Genomic DNA, 16,899 nt, shown 5'->3' on the forward strand with positions numbered 1-16,899 from the left:
TAACTATAGCTGATAATTCGTAATAATCCGTTGATAGCTAATGATTGGTTGATATCAGATAAAAATTTCAATAGTGGCAGCACCAACTATAATAGCGGTGAAATATGGAATACAATCTCTTACACATGAGCATAAATGAAACTGATTGAAATAGCCAACTTATTAAGTAATAATCATTAACTAAAGAAGAATTCAGTATAAACCGGAACAGATCATAAGAGAAAAGTATACGAACTAACGCGTTTTGAAACTAACATAACCTTCTTTCGAACAACGCGACTAAAGATTTACCCTAAAGTTTGGCTTAGTTAACCCGGGTTAACCCTCTTTTGCACAACCGAGCCCAGCTGCTGAACTCTGTGACAAACGTTTCCCGAAATCTAAAGACAAATCAAAGGAGGTCTTACTTAGAGAGATGTGACCAGAGGTGGGCTTTAAAGACGGTATGTTTAACGAAAGAATGTAAAAATTTACAAAACATACATCGATGCAGTGGTAAAATGGCTCTCGAACCATTCATTATGCACTATAAGTGTAATTTTTCTCCATAATACTCTGAAAACGAAGAAGAACGATAAAACATATTGCAGCAAACCTTGCGCTTGCTCATAGTGGGCCATCTTTAGAAAAAAAATTTTTTCACGACGCTTGCGTATCTTACTTTCGTTGCGTTTGAGGCGGACGCGCTTGAAATGTATTTGCATTTGAGCTTTTGCGTTTACATTTGCATTGCACTTGTAGACCAGCCTAAGAGATTAGCGCTGACCTGGCCGAATTGGTCCTTAACAACAGCGCCTGTGGTTAAGTCGGACCGCCCCTTAAGGTGGCTCGTACCGGTTTTCATCTTTTTGATGGTTTGTAACTTTGAAAGAATACAACAGAAAAACTGACGAAGGCCGGTTGAACACTTATCGGGGTTGAATTACATAATCATTGGTTATCCAAAAATAAGTGTCATCTCGTCACTTGCAGTTTCCATGGCAACGCTTTCATAGGCTTATTCAGACGCATTTTTTAGCTTGTGACTGAAATAATTAGAAAACTAACCCGGTAACCCCCTGATTTTTTTCAGTGATTGCTTTTGGCACTTGAAAAGGAAAATGCACAAAGATTTTTAAAAAATTCTACGGAGCGGAATTTCAGAAAATCTATAAAAAGGGAAATTTTCACACATCGCAAATTTCCTTCCGTAGAATTTTTTATTTTTTTTTTCTGACGATTCCTTTCGACGTTATTATCATACTGGAACAATAAAAAGAAGGGGTCACCGGACTTGTTTTCATGCAATAGCTTTCGTGAGTTTAGCAATTTCCAGGCGCGTTCTCGCCCATTTAAAAATCTGGATTCTATAAGATCAACATTTGCTCATGATATGTTTTAGCTACCGCTGACAATTGCGTGGGCTCGCGCGAGCACCTACGATCTGATGTTTAGAGACGTTTACTGGCAAGTAATTCATGGCAGTCTCCATATAGACTCCCTGTTACCCAGTCTCCATGTAGACTCCCTGTTACCTATTCTCCATGTGTACCCTGTGTACCCTGTGTACCCTGTGTACCCTGTGTACCCTGTGTACCCGTGTGTACCCTGTGTACCCTGTGTACCCTGTGTACCCTGTGTACCCGTGTGTACCCTGTGTACCCTGTGTACCCTGTGTACCCTGCGTACCCGTGTGTACCCTGTGTACCCTGTGTACCCTGTGTACCCTGTTACCCATTCTCCCTATGTACCCTGTGTACCCTGTGTACCCTGTGTACCCTGTGTACCCTGTGTACCCTGTGTACCCTGTGTACCCATGTGTACCCTGTGTACCCTGTGTACCCTGTGTACCCTGTGTACCCCTGTGTACCCCTGTGTACCCTGTGTACCCTGTGTACCCTGTGTACCCCTGTGTACCCCTGTGTACCCTGCGTACCCTGTGTACCCTGTGTACCCGTGTGTACCCTGTGTACCCGTGTGTACCCTGTGTACCCGTGTGTACCCTGTATACCCATGTGTACCCATGTGTACCCTGTGTACCCTGTGTACCCTGTGTACCCTGTGTACCCTGTGTACCCTGTGTACCCGTGTGTATGTACCCTGTGTACCCTGTGTACCCGTGTGTACCCTGTGTACCCTGTGTACCCTGTGTACCCTGCGTACCCGTGTGTACCCTGTGTACCCTGTGTACCCTGTGTACCCTGTTACCCATTCTCCCTATGTACCCTGTGTACCCTGTGTACCCATGTGTACCCTGTGTACCCTGTGTACCCTGTGTACCCTGTGTACCCCTGTGTACCCCTGTGTACCCTGTGTACCCTGTGTACCCTGTGTACCCCTGTGTACCCCTGTGTACCCTGCGTACCCTGTGTACCCTGTGTACCCGTGTGTACCCTGTGTACCCGTGTGTACCCTGTGTACCCGTGTGTACCCTGTGTACCCATGTGTACCCATGTGTACCCTGTGTACCCTGTGTACCCTGTGCACCCTGTGTACCCTGTGTGCCCTGTGTGCCCCGTGTACCCGTGTGTACCCTGTGTACCCGTGTGTACCCTGTGTACCCTGTGTACCCGTGTGTACCCTGTGTACCCTGTGTACCCTGTATACCCTGTGTACCCATGTGTACCCTGTGTACCCTGTGTACCCATGTGTACCCTGTGTACCCTGTGTACCTTGTGTACCCTGTGTACCCTGTGTACCCATGTGTACCCTGTGTACCCTGTTTACCCATGCATATCATGTATACCCTTGTATACCTCGTATACCCTTGTATACCTCGTATACCCTGTCTACCTTGTATACCCTGTACACCCTGTATATTCATGTATACCTAAGTATACCCTGTATACCGTGTATACAGGAAACCTGGCAAACATCAGTTGGAATGAATGGAAGCTCTCTGGCCGTGCACAATCTCGTTTTGTATGTTCACAAATGAATTATGAATAACTTATTATGATTTTATCAGCCCGAAGGGGAAATCCTATATAAAATGGACTGGGATGCTCGTCTGGAATTTTGAAATAAACTCCTAAAGGAGACGAATGTATGCGTGGACCCCTAAAGGAGGCCATTTCAACATGAATCGAGTAAATAAAGCCTGGAGCAATTGGCTCTTGAGTAATAGGCTCCTGAAAAAAAGAATTTTTTAAATATATTTTTCATCGCGTGCAACCCTAAAAGATACCTTTACGGCTAAATGTTATTCAATTTTTCCCAGAACACCCAAAGTGAGACCATTATCTTGAAATTTACAGCCCTAAGCGAGACAACGAGCATCCCAGTCCTTTTTATATGGCAGTCCCCCCGGGATGATTGGTCGGTCAGTTCAAATTGAACGTTGTGCACGGTTACGTCAAAAAAGCCAACAGAAATTAAAGAAATGGTTCCCCAACCATTCCACTTCAATTAACTACGCTCTTTTAGGGGTACAAAGGGAGAAATTAAGAGAATAATTTAACGATACTTATGATTTACGTTTTTTTTATTTGTTACAATTTAATTACAGTTGCGAATCATTGTATCCCGAAATGACTTATGACATAACAAAATGTCGAAGTTGGAATGTCGAATTAATACAGTTCAAAATCATGTTTACCCTTGATTAAAAACCAGATTAATATAACGCGAACTTTTATGAGTGATTTATGGCGGCTAGCTAATGTTTTGTGCGTATTGCAAAACAGTTTCCACTTTATATTCAATCAGATGAAAACACAGGCCACAATGTTTGATCAACGAAGTTTATTGTTCTACTAGGCAACTGAGTACTACACAGACAATTAAGGGGTGTGTTGCCCATTGCCCATCATATCCTCGCGCGATTTTGTTGCCTTAAAAGAATATCTTGAATTTCACACAATAAGCCTTTAAAATTATTATTTGGATTCTTAACACTGAAAATTGTTTCAAAAGCAATAGTTTTTTCTAAATATAATGGCGGACGTCAAGACTGCTCAATGTTTACTATATTTGTATTGTAGATAGTACCATTTGATATGGTATTAGAACAATCAGTCCGAACTCCCTTAGTTATCAAGAACTGAAATGCCATAGTTTATGGCAGCTAGCTAATGGTTTGTGCGTATTGCAAAACTGATACCTACTTTTTTTCAACTTCGTCGTTTCCAAGCCATGTTCATCTTTTCCATCCCTGACCATTGTGGTATCTTTCTGGGTTATTTGTTCCCCTGAATGTTTGTCACCCCCTTTAAAGTAGAATGTTACAGGGTACACATGGGTACACATGGGTACACAGGATACAGAGGGTACACATGGGTACACAGGGTACACAGGGGTACACATGGGTATACAGGGTACACAGGGTACACAGGGTACACATGGGTACACATGGGTACACATGGGTACACATGGGTACACAGGGTTCACAGGATACACAGGGCACCCAGGGCACACAGGGCACACAGGGTACGCAGGGTACACAGGGTACACACGGGTACACAGGGCACACAGGGTACAGAGGGCACACAGGGTACACAGGGTACACAGGGCACACAGGGTACGCAGGGTACACACGGGTACACAGGGTACACACGGGTACACAGGGTACACAGGGTACACAGGGTTCACAGGGCACACAGGGCACAGAAGGCACACAGGGTACGCAGGGTACACACGGGTACACACGGGTACACAGGGCACACAGGGTACGCTGGGTACGCAGGGTACACACGGGCACACAGGGTACACAGGGTACACAAGGTACACAAGGTACACAGGGTACACTGGGTACACTGGGTACACAGGGTACACACGGGTACACAGGGTACACAGGGTACACAGGGTACACAGGGTACACAGGGCACACAGGGTACGCAGGGTACACACGGGTACACAGGGTACACACGGGTACACAGGGTACACAGGGTACACAGGGTTCACAGGGCACACAGGGCACAGAGGGCACACAGGGTACGCAGGGTACACACGGGTACACACGGGTACACAGGGCACACAGGGTACGCTGGGTACGCAGGGTACACACGGGCACACAGGGTACACAGGGTACACAAGGTACACAAGGTACACAGGGTACACTGGGTACACTGGGTACACAGGGTACACACGGGTACACAGGGTACACAGGGTACACAAGGTACACAGGGTACACTGGGTACACTGGGTACACGGGGTACATACGGGTACACAGGGGTACACAGGGTACACACGGGTACACAGGGTACACAGGGTACACACGGGTACACAGGGTACACACGGGTACACAGGGTACACACGGGTACACAGGGTACACACGGGTACACAGGGTACACAGGGTACACAGGGGTACACACGGGTACACAGGGTACACACGGGTACACACGGGTATACAGGGTACACACGGGTACACAGGGTACACAGGGTACATAGGGTACACAGGGTACACGGGGAGAATGGGTAACAGGGAGTCTATATGGAGACTGGGTAACAGGGAGTCTATATGGAGACTGCCATGAATTACTTGCCCGTTTACTGCTAAGAAAATCATTAAACAGCCGTCAAAGACAGCCTCCCGAGCTCATCTCAAAAATCCTACACATGAATTCTGGCTATATCATATTATTTTCCTTGAAGTTTCAAAGTCTTCTTCCACTTCAGGTAGATTATCCTTCACTTGAGTTCTTCTTTTTTCGCCGTCGCAAGATTTCATATCGGTTGAATATTTCTTTTGAATGTGAAGTGAAGCAACCTTTACTTCTCCGAAAATCGTCTTGGTTTTCTTAGTTTCTATCTCCTGCATTCGCAGTGGCCGCTCAACACATCAAATACAAGCTCTTAGGTAAACTTCTCACAAAAGTAGAAAAAATTCCACGCGCCGCCATCTTTGTTTTGAATTTTCATCTTTTGATCTCGCGCTTCTTTCACACGTTTCTCTCGCGCGCGTCACGCAAGAGTGACCTGTTTCCCGCGCGAGGAAACTGGTACGAGTCACCTTATTTCGCGCTTCTTTCGCAAGTTTCTCTCGCGCGTGACGCTAGAGGGATCTGTTCCCCGCGCGAGGAAACTGGTACGAGCCACCTTAAGACCTAATTATGCAATAAGCGCTTTATGCTAATGACGTCATGAGATTTTAGACCCCTCGCATGACTCAGACAAACAAACTCCACTTCTTTGAGAGCTACAAGGGAAATGGCGAGTAGTTCGCTTCATTCCCTTACAGTTCTGATCGAAGAGGACGGCGTTCCTGGCTCCAAATTTGAAAGAGAACCGGTAGAATACACTGTAGACCAGCTAAAACGGTGGTTAAAATGTAGGCTTAAAATTAAGCGGTAAACGAGAAGATCTTGTACAGCGAGTGAGAGACTGTGTGAGCTGCGGGAATTGTCACACCCTTGATCCGGCAATCGATCATGGAAAATGGTTTGCTGCCAAAGTTCTTCAAGAAAATTCTGATGTAAACAATGTAAAAAGGGGGTCAACAGGCCTACACGACTCCCCAGCGCGTGTTTAGATTAGCCTATTCAAAGTTTGACCCTGACGAGTATGTCTTTGAGCGATCGCCCTCTTTTGTAAGATACGAGCGGAGGATTTTTGTATATTTCGCTCAATACTGGTTGTGTTTCTATTAAATGCCAGTTTATGTAGTTAATGTTTATGCAGTTCTCATTGAATAATTTCTGTTTCTTTGACGCTGGATTTTCTCGTTCTTTCGGTGCTTTTCTCTTAAGAGCATGTGCTCAACTTACTTGCGCTGGTCTTAGATTTGCCTGCAGTGGATCGGGAAATTCGGTTGTTGGACCTTTTACGCCGGGCCAGTGAAGAGCACAAATATAACTTAAGTGTTTCTTGTTATGTTTTTCTCCGTAAAAAATCACGCGAACAAGCTACTAGCCAAGGCTTGCACTTTGCCATGTCTCGCGGTTTTGGGAAAGGAATGAATACTTTCTTCCCCGATTCCTTTCGCTCTTTGAGTGATTTTGGCTATTTATCTGCATATCTTGAGTCTGTCTTACAATCACCCCAACAACAGTGTTTGGTACTAACCATGCCGCTTCCTTTTAGAACGCTAAGTCATTTTTTTGACGAAATTTTTCGTCGTTTTGTTTTAATTTTACAGCTCTCGCTCATACATTTCCTTAAGCTGGTCGCAAATGTTTGTCTTGGTCTGTGAGTGGCGTCCCATGGGTTATCACGTGACAAAATCTATTTTTAGTAACAGTATATAAAGCGCTATTGATCTCGTCAAAAATCGTTGGTTGACTGCACTCATCGACATCGTAGAACTTGGTAAGTACAAAGTATATGTGAGAATGATATTTTCACAAACTAAATCAAGAGATAACGCAGGTTTGAGATATATAATATATAATCTTACCCCCGCTTTAAGGAGTTAGCGCCAAATAAGATTTAAGCAACCTATTACGTAATTCCACCCTTTCAGAGTATAACTGTAGCTTAGGAAATTATGAAAATACTCATCACAGTCAATACATGTGTAACTGAGTCAGAGCTCTTTGAAAGTCTAAAGGTGTGACTATGTGTGTAGATGCTGAATTGGAAGAGTCCTCGGGACGTTTGCACGTTGATTCTCCAAGCTCACAAGGGGTTTATAAATAGCGAGCCCTTTACGAGTGATTCTTACGAGCCGGAAACTTTGAGCGTAACTTTGTTATGAGTGAGCGCAGCGCCGACAAAATCCGGATCGGATCATGGATCAGAAAAAAACATTAAAAAATTGAAATACTGAAATACGTTAAAAATACGGTAGACCGCCAAAGGTCAATTTTTAAAATTTCTTTATCGTTTCGTGTGTACCACATATTGCGCATGATGAAGAACTTGTACAAAATCGCCTACATGATAGTGATTACCTACAGCTTGTTTACTTACTAAACAAATGATAGAATTCTTTTACCATGTTTTACGCTCTGTCGAATTTTATAATGACCCACTCCGATTATTCCTTAGTGGAGGAGCGAAGTTGGTTAAAGTTCTGTTACTAATGCCCTGTATGAAGCATTTACAATACAATAATACAACACAATACAATAACTTTATTTAAACTTGAATTAAAGATAGCGAATACTTGCTAATATCTCCAAGTAAAGATATTGAAATTAAGTTAGAAATTTAAAATATTATTTACTACAAAAAGTACAACAGTCAATGTCAAATTTCATTTTGGAAATTTCCAATTTAAATTTACTTAATTAAGGAATCGATCTCATGTAGTTAGGGAGAGAATTCCATAACTTATATGTATAAATAAATTAAGGTACTTGAATCGTGCCATATGTGAAAATCCTGAAGAAGAAAAAAGTAATGAAAGTCGCTCTCGCGGTAGCCTCCTTCGCAGACGTTCTTTGAGCTCGTTACGCAATCTTCCTTTCCCACGAACTTGGGCGAGGAAGATTGCGTGACGAGCCCAAAGAGCGTCTGCGAAGGAGGCTACTGTCGCGAGAGCTTCTCATTCTCCAAGGGGAGTGATCGTTTAGGTGTAGAGTACAACAACGTCTCACGTGTAACGAACGCCAAGCGGTCTGTTGTAGCCAAGGGTTAACAGCGCGTGCTCCCGTTTCGACAAAGAAACAATTAGCTCGTTTGTGTGATTTTCCGCTCTTAAAGTACGTATTCATTTAACCTCGAGGTGTAGTTTCTGCGTGTTCATATCGAACACAAGAAAAATAAGATAAAGAATTCAAGAAAACAAGCAACAAGAGGCAAGCGCAGGACCGATATGTAAGTTAAGAAACTTCTTTAGTTTTAGTTTTCAATCGAATTTAGATATTTAGTACTCGTTTTATGTTATTGTATATAATTGTTCGCCTTAGCCAAAGCGACATTCGGAAACAAGAGTTACCATTGTTTTTGCCTTTTAGGCACAGTTAGATGTTAATGTAGCCTTCTGCTGCAAGAGCCTCGTTACCAGGCCATCGTTTCTCGTTTAAGTCTTTTCATCACCGATATTCTAATAAGTTTCGGAGTTAAAGCTACTCGCGGGAAAACTGCCACGCGTTCTCTTTGAGCTATTTGCCTACCTTGTAGTTTCTAGTTTATATTTTATGCCGATCGAATTTCAGTTTACGGCCTTTAACAGTTAAACAACATTGATGTCAAGGGAATAAATAAGTTTATTCTACATCTGAGAGTTTTAATCGTGAGCCCGTAAAGTAGTCCTTAAGTTTACCGAAATCAAGACAGGCTACGACACCTCTTAAGGTGGCTCGTACCAGTTTCCTCGCGCGGGGAACAGATCACTCATGCATCACTTGCGAGAGAAACGTGCGAAGGAAGCGCGAGATTAAAAGACGAAAATTTAAAACAAAGACGGCGGCGCGAGAATTTTTTTCTACTTTTGTGAGAAGTTTACCTAAGAGCTTGTATTTGATGTGTTGAGCGGCCACTGTGAATGCAGGAGATAGAAACTAAGATAACGAAGACGATTTTCGGAGAAGTAAAGGTTGCTTCACTTCGCATTTAAAAGAAATATTCAACCGATATGAAATCTTGCGACGGTGAAAAAAGAAGAGCTCAGGTGAAGGATAATCTAACTGAAGTGGAAGAAGACTTTGAAACTTAAAGGAAAATAATATGATATAGCCAGAAGTCATGTGTAGGATTTTTAATATGAGCTCGGGAGGCTTTGACGGCTGTTTACTGATTTTCTTAGCAGTAAACGTCTGTAAACATCAGATCGTAGGTGCTCGCGCGAGCACACGCAATTGTCAGCGGTAGCTAAAACAGATCATGAGCAAATGTCGATCTTATAGAATCCAGATTTTTAAATGCGCGAGAACGCGTGTGGAAACTGCTAAACTCACGAAAGCTATTGCATGAAAACAAGTCCGGTGACCCCTTCTTTTTATTGTTCCAATATGATGTTAACGTCGAAAGGAATCATCAGAAAAAAAACTAGAAAATTCTAAAGAAGGAAACTTGCGATGTGTGAAAATTGCCCTTTTTGTAGATTTTCTGAAATTTCACTCCGTGGAATTTTTTAAAAAATCTTTGTGCATTCTCCTTTTCAAGTGCCAAAAGCAATCACTGAAAAATATCAGGGGGTCACCAGGTTAGTTTGCGAATTATTTAAGCCACAAGCTAAAAAATGCGTCTGAATAAGCCTATGAAAGCGTTGCCATGGAAACTGGTAGTGACGAAATGACACTTATTTTTGGATAACCAATGATTATGTAATTCAACCCCGTAAAAGTGTTCAACTGGCCTTGGTCAGTCTTTCTGTTGTGTTCTTTCAAAGTTACAAACCATCAAAAAGATGAAAACCGGTAGGAGCCACCTTAAAACACACGGAGAGTTAAAACACACGGAGAGTCGCCCGCCGCTACATCACGATTGTCACTTGCTTTATATAAAGTCATAGCTGCGCAATCTTAAGTGTTCTTGCGATTACGCTTTACCAGGGAAATATTTTGTTTGTAACCTATCAGGCTTTCCTGTTAGGTAGAAACGATAGCTAAAATGTGAATTCTGACTTTTCACCCCACACCACCCCAGTAGTTCAAGTAATTCCAACTAGTTTCAACTCTATCTGAGAGTTACCCTTTGACTGCCTATGTCAACATGTAAAAGTGTATGTTTTTGTAAAAAGGAATGGATATCTTCAAAATCCATGCAAACGTGATGTATCCACGACTTACTCACAATGTCCCTTGATTCCTATATATATTTCACACTCAGCTAGTTGCCAACTAATTAATTTACGCTGACCGTTTTATTTCATAGGTTTTTTCGGGACATTATCACAAGTCAAGAGGACGTAAGTTAATTTCTTTCACGGCTCTTCCATCATTAGTGCCAAGAAGTATTTCTAACGAAAGAGAAATCTGTTAATTTGAGGTAAATTCGCAAAGTGTTTGAATGAGATGTCCACCCTTAGAGCCATTATTATGCAACTATCTAGAAAGGTTTGAATTCAGCCCCCTATTATCTAGAAATCTATCCAGTAATTCCAGTTTACCTCAGATCCCTTAGCTATCATGTTAAGACGCGTTCTTTCAAAACCAATTTTCACTGTCAATGAAGCCCCCTAACAGAATCCTAACGCAAAAATGTCTGTTGATTAAACATAATGTTAACAGGAATGGAAAGGAGGATTGGTGTATCGAAGGAGTGAAGTGGACAGAAGACATGTTATTTGGCACGTTTAACGATTATCCTATGATTTCCAGAACATTCTTGATTAGTCTTTTGGAAAGTTCTAGTAGTTCCGGCATGAGTACGTGACGTCTATTTATAGAAACTCGAGTTGTTTACCGTAAATTCTGGAAAATTCTATGATGTAATGTTACTAAAAATTGACCACTTTTAGAAATGGCTGCCGGATTAATATTCTTTTGTTTAAATTTAAATTAGCCTCTCTGGCCTCGTTTTCCAGTACAAAATTCAAAAGAATACATCATCTCAAGCGAGGCCAGAAAGACTAATTCAAATTTAAACTAAAGAATATTAATCCGGCAGCCATTTTTGATAGTGGTCAATAGTCGTGTTGTAAATCTGTAGAATCTTCTAGAAAGATTGTGGGGAACTATATAAGAAGCTGCAGCAGGTTGTTGCGTTTAGAGGAAAAAGAAGAGAAAAAGATAAAGGAAATAAAGGAGTTAGTGAAAACAATTTATTTCAAGGTTTATCACGAAACCAGAAGTGTGATCCAAAAATACAACTCACAAATGGCTTTCAGTCATTTTCCGAGTAGACAGCACATAGGCAATGTATTCTTTTAACTCGAACGGTGACATTAACGGCTGTATCATTGTTACAATAAAATTTGGAAACCGTTTGTTATTCTTGCTGTAAGCTTCATGAAATGCCGACTTTAACTTGTGGCTTATGCAGTATGTTTGATAGCATTCTCCACAATTGCTCCCTTCGCAATTTTTTATTAGCCTCTGGCAAAACGCTTGATTTGAGTTGATGTTGCCATTTTTTTACCTCTAATTTTGTCTATAATGCAGACAGTCACTGAAACTATAGAAGTGAAAAATGAAGTCAAACATGAAGGTAAAAGACAAGTTTCTATTGTGTATTAGAGGGGTGAAGACGAAAGTGCATAAACTCTTGATTAGAGTTTTGATTTTGCGAGATTTATGTGCACTTATGTTTCCCTAGGATATTTAAAGATATCTGTTTCATTGCACGCCGTGACGAAGCACTGAAAAATTAAAGGTCTTTGTGGTATTTAGACGAAGTTCTAAGACTATGCACAGAACCGATATTTTGGATGCGAGGTGCTTATTTACATAGTAGGACTTCTTCGTTAGGTCAAAATTGTTATAATCGGAAAAACAACCTTCGTCAGGTTTTTTTTATTATATTGCTGTTTTAGATTTTACATGTTTTGGGCTCACCATCGGATGAATACAGTTTTCGCCTAGGCATTCTTTATGGAGGCTCGTTTCCAGAGGACATGCAATCGAAACAGTATGACTACATTTTCAGTTACGCCCTTGTAAGACCAACTGGCACCTGGTCATTTGTGAAGAAACTGTCCGACATTGTGGACCTAGAAAAGCTGGAGGAAAGAGAAAACAACGTAAAGAAGATGGACATCACCACTGCCCTTCAGTACATCATGGACGTCCTAAAACCGGATCTGGCTTTAGTCCACTGTCACTGTTTGAAAGGAATGACATCTCATAGGTTTGATCTCTTTGAGTTGGATGGATCGCTATTTATTTAGTTACTTACCTAGCTAGTTGATTGTTATGAACATACCCGCGACCAAATAACTTCAAAATCGCAACTGTCAAAAATAACAAGTTCTGTCCGAAGATTGAGAAGTTTACACTTAAATCTAAGCAAAGTTTCCAGATTTTCTCATAATATCTTTAAAACTTCAAGGCTAGGCAGCCTTAATGTTAACCGCCTCCCGGTTAGCTCAATGGATAAAGCGCTGAACTGTTGTGCGGGAGGTCGAGGGTTCGAGCCCCGGCCCCACCAACACTCAGGGTCTTAAAATAATTGAGAAGAATTTGCTACCTTTCTATAACATCAAGAAATGGTTAGATATTCTAGTCTTTTCGGATAGGGACGAATAAATGGAGGTCCCATCTCCTGCAGGGTTGGGGTAGGAGATGTTAATTTCCCACACACGAGATTACTGTGTGATGGATGTCCTCCCCTGGGGTGGGATGGGTGGGATATTGGGCATACTTAATTTGGAGCCTCGCTCTGTTGTGCGACCCTCACCACGCTCTTGTGAAAGTGATTAAATATTAAATAAAAAAAAATAGTTTTTCTTTGTTGAACTGAAGTAAAGTTGGACGTCAGTTAATGATGTTCCTTGACCTTCCCTTCTTCCTTCTCATAGGGCTCTTTTTGAGGCATTGAATATTCCCGTAGTGGGTGGATCAGCGGAATCGCGATATCTCACCATGGATAAACTCAGCACACGCGGTGTTTTACTTTCTTCCGGCAATGTTGCATGTGCTGATGGACTTATTTACAGCAAAGGTACAAGCAACACTCCCGCAATGGAACTCCTTCACCATATTTCTTGCTCCACCGTTATTGTTTGTAAACGCGAATACTAATTAGGATCATCAGTTAGAAACTATCACAGAATTTGGGAAATTCTGTGTTAGCCTAAAAGCGGAGCTCCTAAGCTCGTAATATCAATGATAACATAGAAGATGTGCATTTGCCAGGACTCGCCTGAGTCACCCCTCCCTTCGTTTTGATAGTCTCCCCTACCCCACCCGTGCAATCTGAAGGTAGATACGTACGCTCGGTCAGTCACGTGACAACCAAATGAAAAGGGGTTGACCATATTCCATGGCCAGGGGGCTCTGCCCCACGCACGCGTGGGAGCTCCGCTATTAAATTTGTGACCACGATGACGATGATTTTGGCTCTTCTTCTTTGACGCACGTGTCTTATCATAAGATTATAACGAAAATACTAATTACTAGTGAAAGTGACTGAATTTGGATAATTTTTGTACCGCAGGCGACCCTCTACCTTCTACCGAGCAAGTTAAGTACCCATGTGTTGTTAAGGCAAGTAAAGGAGAAGACACAAAAGCAGTGCAATTGGTTAAAGACCCCAAGTTTCTCAACGCAGCTATTGAGCATGCGTTATCGTTTTCAGATCATGTGATCATTGAAAGGTGGGTATGCCTGTCTTTAGATTGTTTGCGAAATGTACTAAAATTTAGAAAGCGTTGACATGTTCAGTAACCAAATCTTTCTATTTCAGTTTATCATTTTTGCTTGAAAATATTCACAGTCGGTAAAAACAAATACAAAAGGGATAAGTATTTTCTATTCGGCGAGGAAGCTAGCATTCAAACCGCAGGCAATTAGCCTTCTGACTCCCTGCCTGAAATAAAAGTTACGCATATATGAAATATCTGTAATGATTGATTTGAGGGAACTGCAACTCAAGAAAAGAAGTGAGCAAACAATATAAAAGACAGGAAAAAAAGCAATTTTAGTTATGATGTATCGAAAAGAATCTAAGATTGCATCGGTTTTGCTTTCTACGTTCGTGCCTCCTTTTAAACTTATCACATGTAAAGCTAAATTCAGTGTAATCTGACCAAGGGCTAACGCTCGAAACGTCCGCTTTAAAACTCTTTAAGATGGCCAATTTACATTACCAACTCAGTTGACAAAACCAAAATTACCCTGTTACTCCGACCGACGCAGCACCACAGTCACTTACCCGGCCCTTTTATCAAATTTCATGCAATATGGCTTGTTGGGTCGTTCGCATTTTCCGCCCACGCTAACGGCATGATTGTTGACAACAACCAAAGGGTCGCTTCCTGAAAGTACGAAGCAAACTCTAACGAATTGAAACACAACGTGACACAAACCTACAAGTGTAACAAGTAGGCCTTAGACTTAATTCAACTTTTTTTTAAGAATGCAAAGATTTAACTAATTTATGGAGCTGTCTTGACGTACTAAATAACGTTTGCAGATTTGTGCAGCACCTTGATTACATTCAGCGAAGTGGATCAGACAATGTACGTTCTAAAGTTAGAAAACTAGTCCCATTCTACGATAAATAACCTTTTTCTCCTTCTTTTCGTCATCCTGTTTTCTTGCAGGTTCATAGAGGGTCGGGAAATTCGCTGCGCTGTTGTAGAATCAGTAGCAACTGGAGAATTAAAAGCTTTGCGGTGCATTGAGTATAAAGTACGAGAAAACGACATTCGGACAACCGAAGACAAACTCCTCTGTGATAAAAAAGGGTTGCCTGTTTGTAAGTACTGGAAAGAAAGTGTCCTTCAATTCATCAACTAATATACCATTTGCGAAAAACCCTGAGAGACAATACCAGTTAAGTGTCATTACTGGAAAAATGTGCTACAAAGCTACATTTTTACGGCGATGCCAAATTTGGTGGGCTTTTAAAGAGACAATTTAATTGAAAAAATGGCACTTGAAGTATTCCTTATGGAGCGAATTATTCACCTTTAAAATACTGCTCATCACCTGAAACACGTTAGCCATCCAGGGCCGTAGCTAGCATGAGGCAAGACGAGGCAATTGCCTCGTCTTGATTTTGGCCTTTTTTCAAAATTTTTTTCTTGAAGATTGACTTTTCTGAAGAAAATTGCCACGAAAAATCCTTAAAAGAGCATTTCTGAACCTCTAGATTTCAAAATTTTCTGGGGGGGCATGCCCCCAGACCCCCCTAGCGGCTCGCGCCTTTGGCGCTCGAAATTTGCCTCGTGTTGTCTTGAAGTCTGGCTACAGCCTTGGCCATCAAGTATCCTGGTTGACACTCATTAAAATGTGCCTCGCTCCTACATCTTACCTCGCTGCTCATTGGATGGTTAACAACTATTCACCGAAGTGGAGGTGGTTAGTGGTGGATATTTACCGAGCCGCGAAGCGGCGAGGTAAATATCCACCGTTAATCACCGACACTGAGGTGAATAGTTGTTTTAGTACATACTAAAACAGTGAGATAATATACACCACGTTAATTTGAGTAATTTCTTCGTTTGTCACGGATGCAAACTGGGACGCCATTTTTTCCCGAGTTGCTCAGAGGTAAATAGCGAAGGATATTCGGAGTTTGACTAACCAATCAGAGAGCGCCTTCAACGCTATCCGCTGTTTTACTATATACTAATACTTAACAATTATTCGCCGAAGGCGAGGTAAATATCGTCGAATAATCCCCGAGACGAAGTCGAGGGAATTATTCGACAACATTCGCCGAACCTGAGGCGAATAATTGTTTTCGTGTAATTTCAGAGCTGAACAACAGAGAAATTTCTAAAATCATAACATTTTAGTAACATTTATTAACATTTCATTTCAACATTTTATATAAACCGCGTAGAGCGGTTTATATAGCGTCATATGAGGAACCGCTCTACCAATCAGATTGCTGGAAACTCTTTGCTTCACTCTGAAATTATACTAATGCCTATTACTACTACAGTCGGGATATTTTAGGAGGAAAACTTCCCAGGCAGACAGAATTAACTGTTGACTCGTTCCTCCGTTTGTTTTCATTTCAGGCAAAGCTCCAGAAACTAAAACATGGTTCCTCGATCCCTCAAAAGAAGAGAAATTGATCCATCGTATTCAGCAGAAAAGCTGCTCAGCCTTTCGAGAGTTAGGTCTGCAAGATTTTGGTTTATTCGACTTTCGAGTCGACCTTAAAGGAAATCCATTTTTTTTGGAATGCAATTTGTTCTGTTCCTTTGGTCCTCAGAGCATTCTCAATATAATTGCTAACAGTTCAGGTATAACAGACGAACGTTTATTTGACATGATGGTGAAGAACGCTTTGCTTCGCAAGAATGTTATTCAGTAAGTCGATGGGTCATTAAAGAAATTGTTTTCAGTGTGACAGAATGACATGTTTGATATACATTTGATGAGTGGTAAGAAATGCAGCTGCCTTCTCGTTCACTTTTGCACATTTCTTTACTATGCATCAGTTATTGACGCAAAGACCTAACCCTTGTGATTTGCAAAA

General features: G+C 41.6%; 1 protein-coding gene across 3 annotated transcripts; it reads left to right on the forward strand.

The window, feature by feature from the left end:
- Positions 1–7,127: 7,127 nt before the first annotated feature.
- Positions 7,128–16,775, forward strand: LOC111343213 (uncharacterized). 3 transcript variants are annotated; one of them, XM_088753639.1, is made up of 8 exons: positions 7,128–7,224; positions 10,678–10,711; positions 11,907–11,952; positions 12,278–12,591; positions 13,262–13,404; positions 13,900–14,059; positions 15,008–15,162; positions 16,436–16,775. In XM_088753639.1, the coding sequence occupies exons 3-8, from the start codon at positions 11,935–11,937 to the stop codon at positions 16,732–16,734; spliced, it is 1,089 nt and encodes a 362-aa protein (XP_088609765.1). In that variant the 5' UTR covers positions 7,128–7,224; positions 10,678–10,711; positions 11,907–11,934; the 3' UTR covers positions 16,735–16,775. The 3 variants fall into 3 exon arrangements, with proteins under 3 accessions (XP_088609765.1, XP_088609767.1, XP_088609768.1); XM_088753641.1 differs by lacking the exon at positions 7,128–7,224 and adding an exon at positions 8,588–8,676; XM_088753642.1 differs by lacking the exon at positions 7,128–7,224 and having other exon boundaries at positions 10,678–10,791.
- Positions 16,776–16,899: the final 124 nt, after the last annotated feature.

Source organism: Stylophora pistillata, chromosome 3 (genome assembly GCF_964205215.1).
Source record: "Stylophora pistillata chromosome 3, jaStyPist1.2, whole genome shotgun sequence".
Classification (NCBI taxonomy): Eukaryota; Metazoa; Cnidaria; class Anthozoa; order Scleractinia; family Pocilloporidae; genus Stylophora; species Stylophora pistillata.

What these genes read in the sequence shown, in the direction of transcription:
- LOC111343213 (XM_088753639.1), top strand. An exon ending in TGGACTTATTTACAGCAAAG is followed by an intron (nt 13,405 to 13,899) that starts GTACAAGCAACA and finishes TTTGTACCGCAG; the next exon opens with GCGACCCTCTACCTTCTACC. An exon ending in GATCATGTGATCATTGAAAG is followed by an intron (nt 14,060 to 15,007) that starts GTGGGTATGCCT and finishes GTTTTCTTGCAG; the next exon opens with GTTCATAGAGGGTCGGGAAA.